This window comes from Leptodactylus fuscus, chromosome 7 (genome assembly GCF_031893055.1).
Source record: "Leptodactylus fuscus isolate aLepFus1 chromosome 7, aLepFus1.hap2, whole genome shotgun sequence".
Classification (NCBI taxonomy): domain Eukaryota; kingdom Metazoa; phylum Chordata; class Amphibia; order Anura; family Leptodactylidae; genus Leptodactylus; species Leptodactylus fuscus.
This window is the reverse complement of record NC_134271.1, coordinates 121729883-121748186: the sequence shown is the minus strand read 5'-3', so window position 1 is coordinate 121748186 and position 18304 is coordinate 121729883. Positions and strand designations below refer to the sequence as shown.

General features: G+C 45.8%; 1 protein-coding gene across 1 annotated transcript in view; it reads right to left on the bottom strand.

Annotated features, from left to right (window-relative positions):
* The window catches only part of DCAF5 (DDB1 and CUL4 associated factor 5), a 40098-nt gene extending 29765 nt beyond the window's left edge, over positions 1-10333 (bottom strand). The window contains exon 1 of the mRNA XM_075282975.1: positions 10009-10333. Within this exon, the coding sequence (XP_075139076.1) occupies positions 10009-10216 (208 nt within the window). The 5' untranslated portion in view covers positions 10217-10333. The remainder of the gene's footprint in view (positions 1-10008) is intronic.
* Between the last annotated feature and the right edge of the window lie 7971 nt (positions 10334-18304).

Genomic DNA, 18304 nt, shown 5'->3' with positions numbered 1-18304 from the left:
TAAATTTCAAAGTTTTGGATTTTTATAAAGGTATTAATACATAACAAAGACTAGACAAATTTTGTATCGCTGTGATAGTGCTGTCCCAAAGAATACAAGGAACACATCAGTTATACCGCAAAGTGAACAAACTCTGTATCAAAAAAAGATATAACATTAGTTTCCCTGCTTAATAGTGACCTCTTAGCATTATTAAGCCTACGTATCATTTATTTCCATTACTGCAAATTTCTTCTCCGTTACAGTTAAGGTACTCCACAAAAATGATAAGAGAAGTATTTTTACTCTCCCAGAAAAAAATCTGTGTGGTCTCTGGGCTCCACAATCGTAAATCTACCTAAAAACATTTTCCTAATCATATCGTAGCTTGGCAAATTTTCCTTTCAGGGTTCTGGTAAAGATAGGTAAATGTTCCGCCTTGATGTCAATTGGTAACTAGCCAAGCAGACCGATGCGGAACAGGCAGCTACGTATCAATGCCAACTGTATCTATGTTAAATAAAACAATGAAGCGGGAGGACTTCAGATTCCTGCTCAACCATTCAGGCTGCCACTAGTACTGCCTTCAGCTCAGCAAAGGCCTGCTGTATCGAGCCAGACATCTGCCTTCTACAGAGGGCTCCATGGGAAAAGGGTTTGGAAAGTTTTAACTTTCTTATGTGTATGTAAAAACTCTGTGGGTGTGGGGCCACTTGGGGATGTTAAACTGTGTATAAGTCGAAGGCCACTGGAGAGCATGATACTGTATGTGGGGGGCCACTAGACAGCATGATACATTGTGTGTTTATGGGGATGGGGCTACTGGACAGCAAAATACTGTGTCTATGGAGGAACACCAGACAGAATGATATTGTGTGTAGGGGCCACCAGGCAGCATGGTACTGTGTATGTAGGGGCCACCGGACAGCATGGTGCTGTGTATGTAGGGGCCACCGGCACAGCATGGTACTGTGTATGTAGGGGCCATCGGGCGCATGGTACTGTGTATGTAGGGGCCATCGGGCAGCATGGTACTGTGTGTGTAGGGGCCACCGGACAGCATGGTACTGTGTATGTAGGGGCCACCGGACAGCATAGTACTGTGTGTGTAGGGGCCACTGGACAGCATGGTACTGTGTGTGTAGGGGCCACTGGACAGCAGGATACAGTGTGTATAGGGACCACTGGACAGCATGGTACTGTGTATGTAGGGGCCAATGAACAGCATGGTACTGTGTGTGTAGGGGCCACTGGACAGCATGGTACTGTCTGTGTGTGGGGCACTGGATTGCATGATACTGTGTTGTGTGTGTGTGTGTGGTCACTGGAAACCACTGGACAGCAGGATACAGTGTGTGTAGGGACCACTGGACAGCATGGTACTGTGTGTGTAGGGGTCACTGGACAGCATGGTACTGTGTGTGTAGGGGCCACTGGACAGCATGGTACTGTGTGTGTAGGGGCCACTGGACAGCATGGTACTGTGTGTGTAGGGGCCACTGGACAGCATGGTACTGTGTGTGTAGGGGCCACTGGACAGCATGGTACTGTGTGTGTAGGGGCCACTGGACAGCATGGTAATGTGTGTGTGGGGCACTGAATTGCATGGTACTGTGTGTGTAGGGGCCACTGGACAGCATGGTACTGTCTGTGTGTGGGGCACTGGATTGCATGATACTGTGTTGTGTGTGTGTGTGTGTGTGGTCACTGGAAACCACTATACTCTTTGGCAAATAATTGTTTTGGCTTCTAAATTTTTCCGTATAGGAGCTAATTTTTAGTCTGAATCAATGCATGACTTGCCACTTCTGAACATGGCCAACAAGAAATAAAATCTCTCAACAAAAAGAAAGGACAAAAAACCATACACTTCACTAAAACCATACATTTCGTTGGGTAGACTGGAAGATGTAAAGAGTTTGCTTGTGATTTTTTTTCTCGCACCATACAAGTTCTATACTGTTTCTATGGTCACCTCTGATGGTTTCCCTTGTGGTTAGTGGCTGTCACTTGTTCATGGTCAGATAAGCAAGTAAATGGATATGTATCGAGGCAGATAAGAAGAGGGAGAGGCCTACGGGGCGGGCTCATATTCCCAGGCCTATTTTTTGATATGTCAGGCACAGACCACAAGATGCTGTCTACAGCTGGCAGCGTTATGATCCCAGAGATGCGAGAAGATTTATGGCCCACATACAAGTCTTAATAAAGTTCATTGGTGGCGTTTCAGCTCTGTTTACATGGGGTGACTGAGATATACTGACAAACCCTAAACCCAGCTTTGGGAATGATCTTATAGCTGGTCGTACATATTAGATGATTGTTGGAAGAACTCGACAATTTGGACAGGACCAAGTAGCCATGTAATAGGTATGGGTCCTTTTAGTGTACCCTGTGTGTTGGTAATATGCTTTAATTTTTGGGACAGCCCCTTTAGCAGTACAGATAGTGCGTATTAACCCCTTCCTGACATCTGCTGTACCAATATGGAAGATGTTGGATCTATAAATATGGTGCCTGTTCTGAAACAGAGCAGGAGCTATAACCGCTGGGTCTCTGTTTTTCTATACAGCAGAGACCCCGCTCCAATCACAGGCATTAACCCTTTCAAACTGACCTCCAAACAACAACAAAAATGCCCCTCCTGTGGTGCCCCCCTGCTGTCTGCTCACATTCATTATCTGAAGAATGTAGGATGGAACGAAGAGGACCCAAATAAATGGGTCAGGGGAATAGGAACCGTGCTTTACCCAGAAGTGGTAGAATCCAAAAGTTTTTTGTTTTTTTTTTAAAAATAACACTACGTATTTCGGGGTGCATACCCCTTTTGAAGTGTAAAATATAGTGCTGGAAGGATCCTGCTGCTACCACTCACCCAGAGAGGAACCCTCTAGTAATTGGTGCTTCATGGTGGTTGTGGCTGAACTCACAACTCACTAAGGTAAGAATCTCATCTTCTACTTCTACTATATACATATCTTATCCAAACGGTGTTACGCTATGCACTGCTTGGTGCTCTGTTTAGATTTCTTTTTTTTGAGTCCCATTCGTCTTTTGGTATGGTTTTATTGAGACTTGCGTGTGGCAATCCTCAATAAGTATATAGTGTTTACCCTTAGATTGTAATATAGTAGTACTAGCATATGCCTGTGACTTCGTCTGCAGTTTAGTGTTGACGCTGAGCCGCTTATATTTAGCCAATTGCTGTTGTGGATGATCAGCCTGCTCCCGCGTCTCAGGTCTGCTACATCGCAGCATATGCACAGCATACTCAGTTGTATGTACATCTCTGCATATGGAGAGCGTACTCAGCTGGGCTACAGCGCTGCCTAAGCTCTGCTAAATCTGACCATTTGGATTAGAGGGGTGTTCTTATGTCAGTGTCTGAGCAGCTTCTGTGTTGGAAACGGCTGAATGGATGTTGCAGAAATTTGCCACAGATCTATCAGCCTGTTCCCATGTCTCGGCTCTGCTACATCGCTGCATATGCATAGGATACCCAGCTGTATGTACATGTTTGCATACGGAAAGCCTATAGCCTATACTGCCTAAACTGTGCTACATCGGGCAATTGTGATTACAGGGGTATGGTTATGTGACTGTCTGAGCAGCTTCTGTGTTACAAAGGGCTGAACAGATGTTGCTGAAATGTGCCAAAGTTCTCCCCTCTCCCCCATCAGAGGCAGAACAACACATTCCCTGTAGTACTCACTGAAACTCTACACCCGATATAGTCCTCTTGCCCACAGCCCGCCTGCATGTTCTGTAGTCTCCTGATCTTCTTTGAGACTCAATTTTCTTCAGCTTTCACACTGTCCAGCTTCATCCTATATAGCTCTGCCCACAAAATAGCATATAGCTCCGCCCACTGCCTAGCATGACCCTATCTGAGAATGGCTCAAGGACCTGTGATGATGTCATCACAGGGCCTTTAGTGTTGTCTGAACCTAAATTCCTTCACTGCGGTCATGTAGTGACATAATTTTCGGGATAAAAAGTAGCCTATGTTTTAATTGGGGTTCCTATCTATGTATGTGGTAAATTTCATGCAAATCCGTACAGCCGTTTTTGCGTGATTGAGGAACAAACATCCAAACTCACAAACATCCAAACACAATAGGATTTCAGTCTATGGGATAAGAGATTTAAAGATCACAGGCTCAAGCCCACTTGCGGTACAAAAAAAGGAGGAAAAAAAAAATAAGAAATTAACGTTTTCAAATATATATTCAAAAATAAATAAAATCAAAGAGCTGTCCTTTTCCTAAATCTAAAATAAAGATAAATAAATAAAATTATACATAAAGATATTAGGTATCTCCGAGTCCAAAAATGCCCAAACTTCAAAAGATTCTAGTCATACGGTGAACCTTGTTGCAGGAAAAAAATTTAAATATCTTAAAAAATTTAATAAAAGGCAATAAAATGACAGGCATGTCTCAAATTAGTGTTAATAAAATGTACATCTGAGCCCACAAAAATAAAAGAATTTGTAACTGGAGTAATTGTAATGACCCAACAAATATAGCTAAGGCCCGGTCTCCAGTTTAGCCAACCCAGAAGTCCTGCATGTCTGACTTTGTGACTGGTTAAAAAAAACAGTTTCCCTGCGGACAAGCAGAAGATGCACATGGGCGTTCACCTCTGCAAACCCATTCAAGAGAATGAGTTTGAAAGCTGATCACCGGGTTTCCGTCTCCTGTCCAGTTCCGCGGGGCAGAAGATGGAAACCAGCCAGATTGGCTAAACCGGAGAACGGACACAGATGTGAACCCGCCCTAACTTATTATTTTGGCTGCACATTACAACATCATAAATCAAAACCCATTTTTTTCCTAAATTCCTCTCATTTTTAATTTTTTTGCAGTTTTCCAGTACATCGTACAGAATATGAAGTGGTACCCTTAGGAAATACAATCTGTCCCGCAAAAAATAAGCTTTCATAAGGCTCTGTCATCAAAAAAATTTTAAGTTACAGCTTTTGGAAGGCAAGTAATAAAAAATTAAAATTGAAAAACCAAAATGGTTGCAGAGGAAAAGAGTTTATCTGCAATAACTATCACACAAGAAAAAAAAAGTCTCAAAAATAATAATTGTGGTGAACCATTAGCTCAGCTCTCCATCACAGGACCTCATGGGATCGGCTGCAGATGGTCAAAAAAATTATCAGATCATTTGCTCAATTGCAGATCACTTGAACTAATGTAAACAGCTATATTGGCGAGAATCTGACCATTGAGTCCCATACCAGAACAGGCAATTCTGTACCCCCTCCCTCAAGACTTGCAGCTCCACTGGAAAGCAATGGCACTGATGGAAACACAAGTATATCTATACAATACAGTTGTACAGGAAAGAAGAAATAACCCAAACATGACCTGACCGCACAGAGAAGTGACTGGTTGCAGTGGTAATGCACAAGAAATTGTAGAAAGCGAGCAAAGACTGGAGCAATTGGAATAATCACGTGACTGGAAAGTTATTTTATCACGTTCTGTACTTTGGGACCAGTTTATGAAAATCCTAAGCAACCCCTCTGATATTTTTTTCACGTCATTATCTATAGTAAAAAGAATATTCTAAAATGATGCAGTATCATGGTGCAACAAGATCCTCATAATAGGCTGACACTTCCTATTCTGTAGGGATCAATTTTCAGAAGTCATTTCATTATCATAACAAGCAGGATTAGATGGATGGATATATAGATAGATGGATAGATAGATAGGATAGGAGATGATAGATAGATAGATATTACATAGAGATAGATAGATAGATAGATAGATAGATAGATAGATAGATAGATAGATATTACATAGAGATAGACAGACAGATAGATAGATAGATAGATAGATAGATAGATAGATAGATAGATAGATGTTACATAGAGATAGATAGGAGATAGATAGATAGATAGATAGATAGATAGATAGATAGATAGATAGATAGATAAGACAGACAGATATTACAGATAGATAGATAGATAGACAGACAGATAGGAGATAGATAAATAGATAGATAGGAGATAAATAGATAGAGAGGAGATAGATAGATAGATAGATAGATAGATAGATAGATAGATAGATAGATAATAAATAGATAGGGTCGCACATCACGCCCTATAGAAGTCAATGAACATTTGCAGACTACACTTCCCTATGCTCAATGTGACTACTGTAAAGCTATTATCAGCGGCTCAGGCAAGATGGCTGCTGCCAAGATTATGTAAAGGATAAAAGAAATACAATAGTCTGCTATCAGAAGATGAAAGAATATTAAGAGCATAAATACATAAGAATTGTGATTTACATGACACGGACCTAAACACACAGGAATAAATAGTCATATACTGCATGTATAAGTCCACCAATGTTCAATACTTATCAACATGAGAAAACTACTGACAGATATATGATGGAGAACATAAAGGCTATAAGTACACATATCACCTGCTACAGGAAGATGGCAGATAGCCTACGTGCTGAGTTTAGTCATTGATATCAGTGTATGGTATCTTATCACACGATGCCATCAGGTGTAAGGGTCTGTTCACACAGTGAAATTTTGAGAGGATTTTGTGGCAGCCCTCCACCTCAAAATCCTCTCCAAAAAACAGCCCCGTGGAACCATGACAGAAAGTCGAAGTTGAGGCTTCCTGCTGTGCGTCTGAATAGGCTCATAGACAATGAGGCCTCACGTCGCGGTTTCTGTGGTGATTCAACCACATCGAGATCCAGCAGGAGTCTCCTTTTTTCAGGGCACTGGAATATAGAAGTATCCAGGCCGGCAATAAAGCCAGTTTTTGAAGGAGATTTTGAGGAAGAAGACTAGCTCCAATTCATCTCCAAACTCCATTGTGTGACCATACCCTAAGCCAGATTCCTCACAGTGACTGCCGCTGGATGACAGATCCGGCCTATTTTTAGGCCTTCTCGTCTAAGTTTACACCACCTTTTAGTTTGCTCACATTGAGACAGAATTTTTTATGCTATTTTGGGGCATTTAAAGCCAAATCCCCATTTTCTGAGACTCCGCACACACACGTCTAGCATGTTGAAAAATGTATAGCCCAAACTAGATGCGCCCTGTTTATGCCGCTGCCTACAATAGTAAATCCGGCCACTGTATGCAAAGCCTAAAAGATAACTGAAGAAGAATAAGACAATAAAATTCCCTTACAAGCAGCTAGAACTAAGAAATGGACAATCTTTGAACATCAAATCCCGCACACTAAGGGCTAGTTCACACGTGAACTGCCCGCGCGGGTTTTGACACAGAGAGAGATGCGGCGAGCCGCGTCTCTCTCTTGTCAAAACCCGCCCGCCGCGACCATCGCTGTCGCGGCTTAACCCTCTGCTGTCGGCTCAAATGAATGAGCCGACATAGGAGGAAGCCGCGCGGCTGAGCCTGCGCGGCTTCCGCCTGAAGAAAGGACATGTCCTTTCTTTTCTCCGCTAGCAGCAGCTCGCCGCTAGCGGAGAACAGAAGCCCGGCGGTCTCCATAGACCACCATTATAAGGGGAGGTTTTGGACGCGAAATCCGCTGTCAAAAACCTCCCCTTATACTCACGTGTGAACTAGCCCTAAGCAAGCGCAGGATGCAGAGAGAGATTTTGTGAATAAACTATAAAGCCAGATATTATTGGCAGACAATATGAATGATCCGTCGCACTAATAATCCCTCAGCTGGAGTTTAAAGGGGTTTTATACTTTGTAATATTGACAACCTGTCCTTAGGATAGGCCGTAAATATTAGATCTGCAGGGTACGACAGCTGCGACCCACCCCCCACAGATGAGCCACTCTGGGATACCGTGGCTCCCTGTAATATTCTTGCAAAGTGTAGCCGTGGCTTCAAGTACTGCTGCCCCACTGAAGTCTATGGAGCAGCTTTGCAGTACCTAAAGCCGTGACTACACTTTGTACAGCGAGTGAGCAGCGCAGATCCCGGCATGTAAATATTACCAAGAGCCACACTGACCCAGATAACTTGAGGGGTCCTCGAAAGTCAGACCTCCACCAATCAAAATATTGGTGGCCTTTCCTAAAGGATAACCCCTTTAACGGTGAGTCTACAAGTTATGGCCAGTTTCTCAAGAACTATTTTTCTCTTCTAAGAATAAGCAATCAGAGTTTTTGCTGTATTGTTGTGATCATAATATGCCTATTTACACACAACATAGCAATGCCTGGACCCAGCTACTCGGGTTGGATCTCAAGGATATTCACAACACATAAAGATGTCATACGACTTATAAATGACAACCAAGAACACAACTTAGGCCTGATTCACATCTGCGTTTGGTATTCCATTCCGGGAGTCCACCCGAACGGAATACTAAACGCAATAGAAAATGGTTAGCAGAAAAACCACATGAACCCCATAGATTATAGTGGGGTCCGTGTGTTTTCCGCTTGCAGTAGTTTTCTCTCTGCATGATTCGTGCGGACAACACATGGACCCCATTATAATCTATGGGGTCTGTGTGTTTTCCGCTTGCAGTAGTTTTCTCTCTGCATGATTCGTGCGAACACCGTGCAGAAAACACACGGACCCCATTATAGTCTATGGGGTCTGTGTGATTTCTCTGCTAACCATTTTCTAATGCGTTCAGTATTCCGTTCATGCAGTCCGCAACCGGACTCCCCGATCAGAATACCGATGCAGACGTGAACCAGGCCTTACTGAATGACAAATTATCTGCCCTGAACATTCACTTTGCTTTTAAAGGGGTTCTCCATGATTTCACAAAAAATTTACCAAAACCAGAGAATGTGAGGAAAAGAAAAGAACCATTGCTTGCCTGTTAAGAACCATTCACATGGCCAAAATGAAGAAGGATTAGCTCCAGATGAATGGGGCTGATCAGCTGAGTAACTGGCACCACAGGTTTTGCAGCTGATCAGCTGTGGTATCGGTGGCAAGATCGAGCAGAGTCCTGCTTTGATCTCTGCCTCTCATTGAATACAATACAAAATTTGATCCCAATTTTGAAGTGGAATTCAAACCAAATTCCTACGTGTGAACATACACTTAAAATGGTTTATCGGGATAAAGATACAGATGGCCTATTCCTAGGAAAGATCACCAATATCAGATCGGCGGGGGGCTGACACCCAGAATCACCACGCTGATCTTAGCAGCCACTATACAGAGAACAGAACCAGGATATAGCTGCGTTCTCCATGAGCTAAGTTACTAAAGGTCAGCGTCCATGCGCTTGCAGTAACTCAGGTCTCACTACACAGAGAATACAGCTATCTGTCTATGTTCTTCATACAGCTGATCAGTAGGGGTCCTAAGTGCCTTGCCAATCTGATATTAAGCAGAGGTCATCAATATCATTTGCCTGGAAAATCCCTTTAAATACTAGGCCATTGGAGCAGATAGCATTGTTTGTTTTCTTTAGTTGTTCTGCAATGATGATGTCACACCCACATGACTGCGGCAGCCAATCACTGCTCTCAGGGGTCTTGTGCTGTACATACCAGCGTTCCCCTCAGGCCAGTGATTGGCTACAGCAGATGTGATGTCATCAACACAAACAAAGACTGGCGGAGACCACCAGGGCTTCAGCTTTTCAGTCTTAGTTCTTATAGCCCATAAGACTAATAACTGAGATGACATCAGTGGGGTCGGATTCTTGAGTAAATGTGAGACTTGAATAAGACTCTTACCAAGATCTTGAGGGTCTGCTGTAATAGCTCATGTAACTGGGGATCACTGCTCATAGATACCCCTGATGCAGGAAGATTACCACCAATCTCCTATGAGACTGCTTGATTATTAGTCTGCCCCCATACCCAGGAGCAGAGGTGACCTGCAGCCCCCTCATACAGTACTATAGGCACAGGCCAATGGCCTGCTACCTGTGGCTCTGCAGCAGTCGGGGCATGCTGGGACTAGTAGTTTCCCAACAGCTGTGGCTCCACAGGTAGCAGACGACTAGGCCGTACAAGTGCACCCAGCGGGGAGGTGCGGACACTGGGGTGCGGCCAGGCAGATTTTGGGGTCGTCATGTCACTCACCTGACACCAGCAGATGTCCACCGTTGTTGGAGAACTCGATAGCATTGACACAGCCGAAGTGTCCGAGCAGGTCCTTCTTGTAGAGGTTCCTGCAGGCCTGCAGCCTCCTCCGCTGTAAGTCCTCCTTCAGCAGGGGGTCCCCGTGTAGGCCCCTACGGGACAGGAAGCCAACCACCGACCTCATGCCGCATCCCCCGTCCCTTCTCATGGCGGCAGCTCACGGCCCGGGCTCGCCCTGTGATCCGGGACTCGTCATACAGACATGGCAGCTAGGGAAGCACCGAGCTGTTTAGACACAAGTTGCGGGGCCGATGTGAGCTCCTCCTCCTCCTCCCTCAGCTGATCCACCGCTTCCTCCCCCTGACTGTCCCCAGGAGCTCACACAGCGGCCTGGCCGAGGACAGGAGGACGTCACCTCCGAGCGTGCACCCCAATATTACCTCACCCCACATTCTGCGCCCTGTACTGACACTAGTGTTATCTGACATCATGGTGACCTCAACAGTCACTCTATTGTGTCCCCATAGTGTCCCCAAATGGATTGATTTCCTCCCACATTGCCTCATGTCCCCCCACAATGGCCACAAATGCAGTCGTGGAATCAAAAATTGATATGTAGCCATCGATTCCTTCACTAATGTCACACGACTAAAAGATCACCATGTTGCCCTGCGACTACGTTACTCATGTTAGTGAATGGAGTTGCGTTTTGACCCCTAGGTTGTCTTAACCATTGCAAATAAGTCAAGCCATGTAAAGCCGGGATCACATCTGCGTTCGGTACGCCGCTCCGGGAGTCCAAAGCAGTGAGCAATGAAAGCACACGGACCCATAGACTATAATGGGGTTTGTATGTTTTCTGCGCAGTGTCTGCATGAATTATGCAGAGAGGAAAATAGTGCTTCAAGTATTATCTCTCCACACGACTCGTACGGACACCATGCGGAAACACATAGACACCATTATAATTAGAGATGAGCGAGTACTGTTCGGATCAGCCGATCCGAACAGCACGCTCCATAGAAATGAATGGATGCACCTGGTACTTCCGCTTTGACGACAGCCGGCCGCTTAACCCCCCGCGTGTCGGCTACGTCCATTCATTTCTATGCGAGCATGCTGTTCGGATCGGCTGATCCGAACAGTACTCGCTCATCTCTAATTATAATCTATGGGGTCCATGTGCTTTCATTGCTCACCGATTTTTAATCCGTTCCCAAGTGGACTCCCCGAACAGAATACCATACGCAGATGTGGACCAGGACTTAGACTTTTTGACAGGAGTCACAGCCAATGTTGTGGTCTTAGCCTTACTTATATTGGAATTTCTGAGCAATATGGCGTCTCCTATCACCGAATGATGGGCGATGCAACTAAAGTAACAATGTAGTCCTAGTACAAGTGGAATACAAGTAGTGTGACTATTTTATTTTAATTTATGTTGAGACATGACTTGGCTGCTAAAAAAAGAAGAAAATGACATCACAGACATGTTTCATGTGAGTCACATTCTACTTATGGATCAAGCCACCAAATTCCAGTGACGTGACCATCATCCAAAAATTCTGCAAGTTTGGATTTTTTTGTGCCTAGCACTTGATGGAACACAACCACATTGAGGGAAATTTGTTATCCCAGATACAGCAGTTTTCTGGTGTAGGTTAGAGATAGTCTCGGCCATTTGGCGTAAGGTCCTTTCTTGAATCATATGTGCAACACATTCCCTCTTTTGTGCCTCGCTTACTGCATTCTAATAATGTGGGCAGAATGGGTGAAAAGCAGCGGCATACGTTATACACAACATCTATACCAGTTCCTAACTGGCGCAGGCCTCCATTCTGATGCATGGATGTGTTCTTGGAGCCTCTTCATAATTCAGGCATGCCTTGTACATGACAGGGCCTTTACTAAGACTGGTATACAAAACACCGATTTTAATCAATCTTGCCCATTGACAATCATTGCAGTTTATCAAAGTTGCCATGCAGCTCCAGCCATGCACACAGTGATGTCACAGTACAGGGATAATACACACAGTGATGTCACAGTACAGAGATAATACACACAGTGATGTCACAGTACAGGGATAATACACACAGCATACTTCCCAACCGTCTCGATTTCCGCGGGACAGTCACGATTTGGGTGACATGTCCCGCGGTCCCGGTTGGAGGGAGGTATGTCCCGATTTCAACTCAGATCTGCGTCCAGAGGACGCAGATCTGAGTTGAACACATGCGGCTGAAGCGAGGAACTGACACAGGTCAGCTCCTCGCTTCGCCGCTGCCCGCCTCTCTCCCTGACACATGCGGCTGAAGCTGCTCGCGTGCTCGCTTCGCCGCTGCGTCTCTCTCTCGCTGACACATGCGGCTGAAGCGAGGAGCTGACCTGTGTCAGCTCCTCGCTTCGCTGCTGCCGCCGGCTCCTGGCTTGTGTACAAGCCAGGAGCCGGCGGCAGCGGCGAAGCGAGGAGCTGACACAGGTCAGCTCGTCGCTTCAGCCGCATGTGTCAGTGAGAGAGAGACGCAGCAGCGAAGCGAGCACGCGAGCAGCTTCAGCTGCATGTGTCAGGGAGAGAGGCGGGCAGCGGCGAAGCGAGGAGCTGACCTATGTCAGCTCCTTCCTTCAGCCGCATGTGTCAGCGAGAGAGGCGGGCAGAGAGCGGCGAGGGAGCGGAGGAGAAGGTAAGTTTAATGTGGAGGTGGAACGTGAATCTGGGGGCAGATGAAGGAGAGGACGGCATGACACTGGGGGCAGAGATGGAGAGGACGGCATGACACTGGGGGCAGAGATGGAGAGGACATGAATCTGGGGGCAGAGATGGGGGACATGAATCTGGGGGCAGAGGTGGAGGGACAGGAATCTGGGGGCAGAGATGTGGGACATGAATCTGGGGGCAGAGATGTGGGGACATGAATCTGGGGGCATATGTGGAGGGACATGAATCTGGGGGCAGAGATGGAGGGACATGAATCTGGGGGCAGAGATGGAGGGACATGAATCTGGGGGCAGAGATGGAGTGGACATGAAACTGGGGGCAGAGATGGGGGACATGAATCTGGGGGCAGAGTTGGAGAGGACATGAATCTGAGGGCAGAGATGGGGGACATGAATCTGGGGGCAGAGATGAGGGACATGAATCTGGGGGAAGAGATGGAGAGGACATGAATCTGGGGGCAGAGATGGGGGGACATGAATCTGGGGGCAGAGATGGGGGACATGAATCTGGGGGCAGAGATGGAGGGACAGGAATCTGGGGGCAGAGATGTGGGACATGAATCTGGGGGGCAGAGATGTGGGACATGAATCTGGGGGCAGAGATGTGGGGACATGAATCTGGGGGCAGATATGGAGGGACATGAATCTGGGGGCAGAGATGGAGTGGACATGAAACTGGGGGCAGAGATGTGGGGACATGAATCTGGGGGCAGAGATGGAGGGACATGAATCTGGGGGCAGAGATGAAGTGGACATGAAACTGGGGGCAGAGATGGGGGACATGAATCTGGGGCAGAGATGGAGTGGACATGAAACTGGGGGCAGAGATGTGGGGACATGAATCTGGGGGCAGAGATGGAGGGACATGAATCTGGGGGCAGAGATGAAGTGGACATGAAACTGGGGGCAGAGATGTGGGACATGAATCTGGGGGCAGAGATGTGGGGACATGAATCTGGGGGCAGAGATGGAGGGACATGAATCTGGTGGCAGAGATGGAGGGACATGAATCTGGGGGCAGAGATGGAGGGACATGAATCTGGTGGCAGAGATGGAGGGACATGAATCTGGGGGCAGAGATGGAGGGACATGAATCTAGGGGCAGAGATGGAAGAGGGACATGAAACGGGGGGAAGATGAAGGGTGTATATGAAACTGGGGGAGAGATAGAGGGGGGACATATAATTTACGGGTGACTGTAGGAGGATTATACTGTGTGCGGGCACATGAAAAATTAACGAGTGGGCGGAGTCAACACAAAAGTGGGTGGGGCTAAATTTGCCGCGGCACGCTGTGCGCGCCGCACATTTTGTCCCTCTTTCAGTTCTTCAAAAGTTGGGAGGTATACACACAGTGATGTCACAGTACAGAGATAATACACACAGTGATGTCACAGTACAGGGATAATACACACAGTGATGTCACAGTACAGGGATAATACACACAGTGATGTCACAGTACAGGGATAATACACACAGTGATGTCACAGTACAGGGATAATACACACAGTGATGTCACAGTACAGGGATAATACACACAGTGATGTCACAGTACAGGGATAATACACACAGTGATGTCACAGTACAGGGATAATACACACAGTGATGTCACAGTACAGGGATAATACACACAGTGATGTCACAGTACAGGGATAATACACACAGTGATGTCACAGTACAGTACAGGGATAATGCACAAAGTCTCGGCCATTTGGCGCAAGGTCCTTTCTTGAATCATATGTGCAACACATTCCCTCTTTTGTGCCTCACTTACTGTATGTGGGCAGAATGGGTGGAAAGCAGCGGCATAAGTTATACACAACATCTATACCAGTTCCTAACTGGCGCAGGCCTCCATTCTGATGCATGGATGTGTTCTTGGAGCCTCTTCATAATTCAGGCATGCCTTGTATATGACAGGGCCTTTACTAAGACTGGTATACAAAACACCAGTTTTAATCAATCTTGCCCATTGACAATCATTGCAGTTTATCAAAGTTGCCATGCAGCTCCAGCCATGCACACAGTGATGTCACAGTACAGGGATAATGCACACAGTCATGTCACAGTACAGAGATAATACACACAGTGATGTCACAGTACAGGGATAATACACACAGTGATGTCACAGTACAGTACAGGGATAATGCACACAGTCATGTCACAGTACAGAGATAAAGCACACAGTGATGTCACAGTACAGGGATAATATACACAGTGATGTCACAGTACAGGGATAATACACACAGTGATGTCACAGTACAGGGATAATATACACAGTGATGTCACAGTACAGTACAGGGATAATGCACACAGTCATGTCACAGTATAGGAATTGTGTATATAATGATGTCACAGTAGAAGGATTTTGTGCGCAGTGATGTCACAGTACAGAGACAATGATATAATATAATGATATAATGATATAATTAGCAATTTGTGCATAAATCTGGCCAATTTAGGGGTTTACTTTTTCTTCCACTTGTATATTATTCAATGACTCATGTTATTAGAATAGTAACAGTTATTTATACATTGTCAATGTATTTTATGTTTCTGTTCAACATACAAAACATCATATAATAAAACAGGTAAATACAAACAACCAGTGATGGCGAACCTTTTTGAGACCGAGTGCCTAAACTGCAACCCAAAACCAAATAAATTATCACGGAGTGCCAACACGGCAATTTAACCTTAAAACTCTGTGGGTCCACAATTGCGGACCCACAAATTACAGTCATGTGACTGGGGCTTTACAGATCTTGTACTGAAAGGTAAAGGTCTCTGCATTCTGTACTTTTAAACAATTAATTTTCACTATTTACATCGCACAGGATCTGTTTTATAGTTTACCGTGCAATGTTATTACATCCTGTACTAATTTCACGTCTGCTATAAAACAAATACTGTGTGATATACATAGTGAGGGGACCCCACACAGTACAATCTGCCCCTCAGTGGCCCCCCACACAGTACAATCTGGCCCACAGTGGCCCCCACACAGGATTATACCTGTATACTCCACAGTAGCCCCCTCCCACACAGCATGAACTGGTCCACAGTAGCCCCCTCCCACACAGCATGAACTGGTCCACAGTAGCCCCCTCCCACACAACATGAACTGGTCCACAGTAGCCCCCTCCCACACAACATGAACTGGTCCACAGTAGCCCCCTCCCACACAACATGAAATGGTCCACAATAGCCCCCTCCCACACAACATGAAATGGTCCACAGTAGCCCCCTCCCACAGAGCATGAAAGATCCACAGTAGCAGCATAAAATGGTCCACAGTAGCCCCCTACCCGCACAGCATGAAAGTCTACAGTAGCCCCCTCCCACACAACATGAAAGGTCCAAAGTAGCCCCCTCCCATACAGCATAAAATGGTCCACAGTAGCCCCCTACCCACACAGCATGAAAGTCTACAGTAGCCCCCTCCTACACAACATGAAATGTCTACCGTTGCCCCCCTCCCCTGACAGTGCAAACAAACACAATATAGTTACCTGAAGAGCTGCCGGGTGTTCTCTCTTCTGTTCACTGCGCGCGCTGATGACTTACGTCATCACGCCCGCGCTTGTTCAGAGGTCACACTCTGTAGTCAGTGTAGGCCGCGTAGTACGCGTGGCCTACACTGAGCTACACTGACAGCTTTCAGCTGGATGCGCATTTGCACAACCAGCTGAAGGCAGCGATCGCTCACTAACGGGGAATCCTGCATCGGATTCACCGTTAGTGAGCGATCAGGGCGACAGCACGCGTGCCAGCAGAGGGGGCTCTGCGTGCCCTCTCTGGCACGCGTGCCATAGGTTCGCCATCACTGCCATAGACTATAATGGGATCTGCCAGGTGTCCATCGGGTTTCCAGTGGTTTTATACTGAAACTGGTAGCGTCCTGTGCAGGACTTTTCTCTCTGCCGATTTTCAGTGGAATCTGCAGTGGAGTCTCCTACAGATGTGACACTAGCCTGAGACTTGCTGTTGTGTGATTCAGACTAGGGCTACACAGGGTATGGGGGCACTCGTCCACATTAGGGAGAGTGTTTGCCTACATAGGCAGTACGGAGACTTACAAGTCATTCCTGCTCAGCTAGGGATTATGGGTAAAAAATATGCAAATCTATTCTCCTGGATGGAATTAGGAGAACAGAGTGCACTCTGTACACCACCCTATAGAGGGCAGCATCCTTAACATCATGAACGACTCAGTTATAAAGTCTTTTAATCATAAAGTTGCAACACAGTTGCAACACATCGCTCCCATAGACACAATTGAGGTCTATGGGAGCGATGTTGCATTCGACAAAAGTCAAGCAAGGTTGTATTTTGTGCGACTGTCGTGTTGCAGTCACAGCATGTAACGTGTCTCCTGCGACACCCTAGAAATACAGTACATTGAATTTTTTGACCTGTGACTCTAGTGTGATTTGAAGTCACAATTGAACATTGCCATGTCTCCCTAGCTTTAATGTTAAAGAAAACCAAATCACAGATAAGTCAGTTTGTGGTGGCACATGCAAATTCCAAGTTTGGACTTTTTGCTACAGCGATTATTGTCAGAAGTCATTTAACATAACACAACACCACAGGCAACCACTAATCAATATCTCAATGCCACATTGCAATCCTATCCTAACCTATCCTATCCTACTAATATTATAAATGTGAAAGTTTGTGTGTTTGTTAGTCAATCACACAAAAACGGCTGAATGGATTTGAATGAAATTCAGCACACAGATAAATTGTAACCTCGATTAACACATAGGCTACTTTTTATGCCATAAATGACATGGATTAATGACTGTTATGAATTTATGTTCACATATTAAACTGCTTATGTTGCAGTCTTATCTCAGGTCTGTTATCTCTCTGTGTAAAAACTCAGCTAACCCTCATTCCATTCTGTACATGCATTTGCATATTATCTAATCTGCTCTAGGCAGTGCTCACACACTAGATGAGAAAACACCTTTAATCCAAATTGGCAGTTTGCTACTTTCACACATGACAGAAAAAAGAAAATCTAATTTGTTGCAAAGTTCTAAGACAATGACAACTATGAAGGTAGCCAGAAGTCAACAGAGTTCTCCTCAAGTGGAGCTGACGGGGATCATCGGTGCCAACAACACGCTCATTATACTGCGTCTCAGCGAGCTGCTGTGATGCCAGAACAATCACGGGCGCAGTGTGAGGAATGCATTGAGTGGCAGGCCAGCTTAACAGCTGCCGAAATGCTGGAGCAGATGGATCAACAATGCGCTCATTATATGGCATTCCAGCGAGCTGCTGAGATGCCGGAACAATCACGGGCACAGCGCAATGAACGAGTTTAGCGGCAGACCAGCTTCACAGCTGCTAAAATGCCAGAGCAGGTGGATTATCAAATCCAACAACACGCTCATTATACGGCTTCCCAGCGAGCTGCTGAGATCCTGGAACAATAACAGGTACAGCGCGAGGAATGAGTTCAGTGACAGACCAGCTTGACGGCTTCCAAAACGCCAGAGCAGGCTGATCATCGACGCCAACGACACACTCATTATATGGTGTCCCAGCGAGCTGCTGAGATGCTG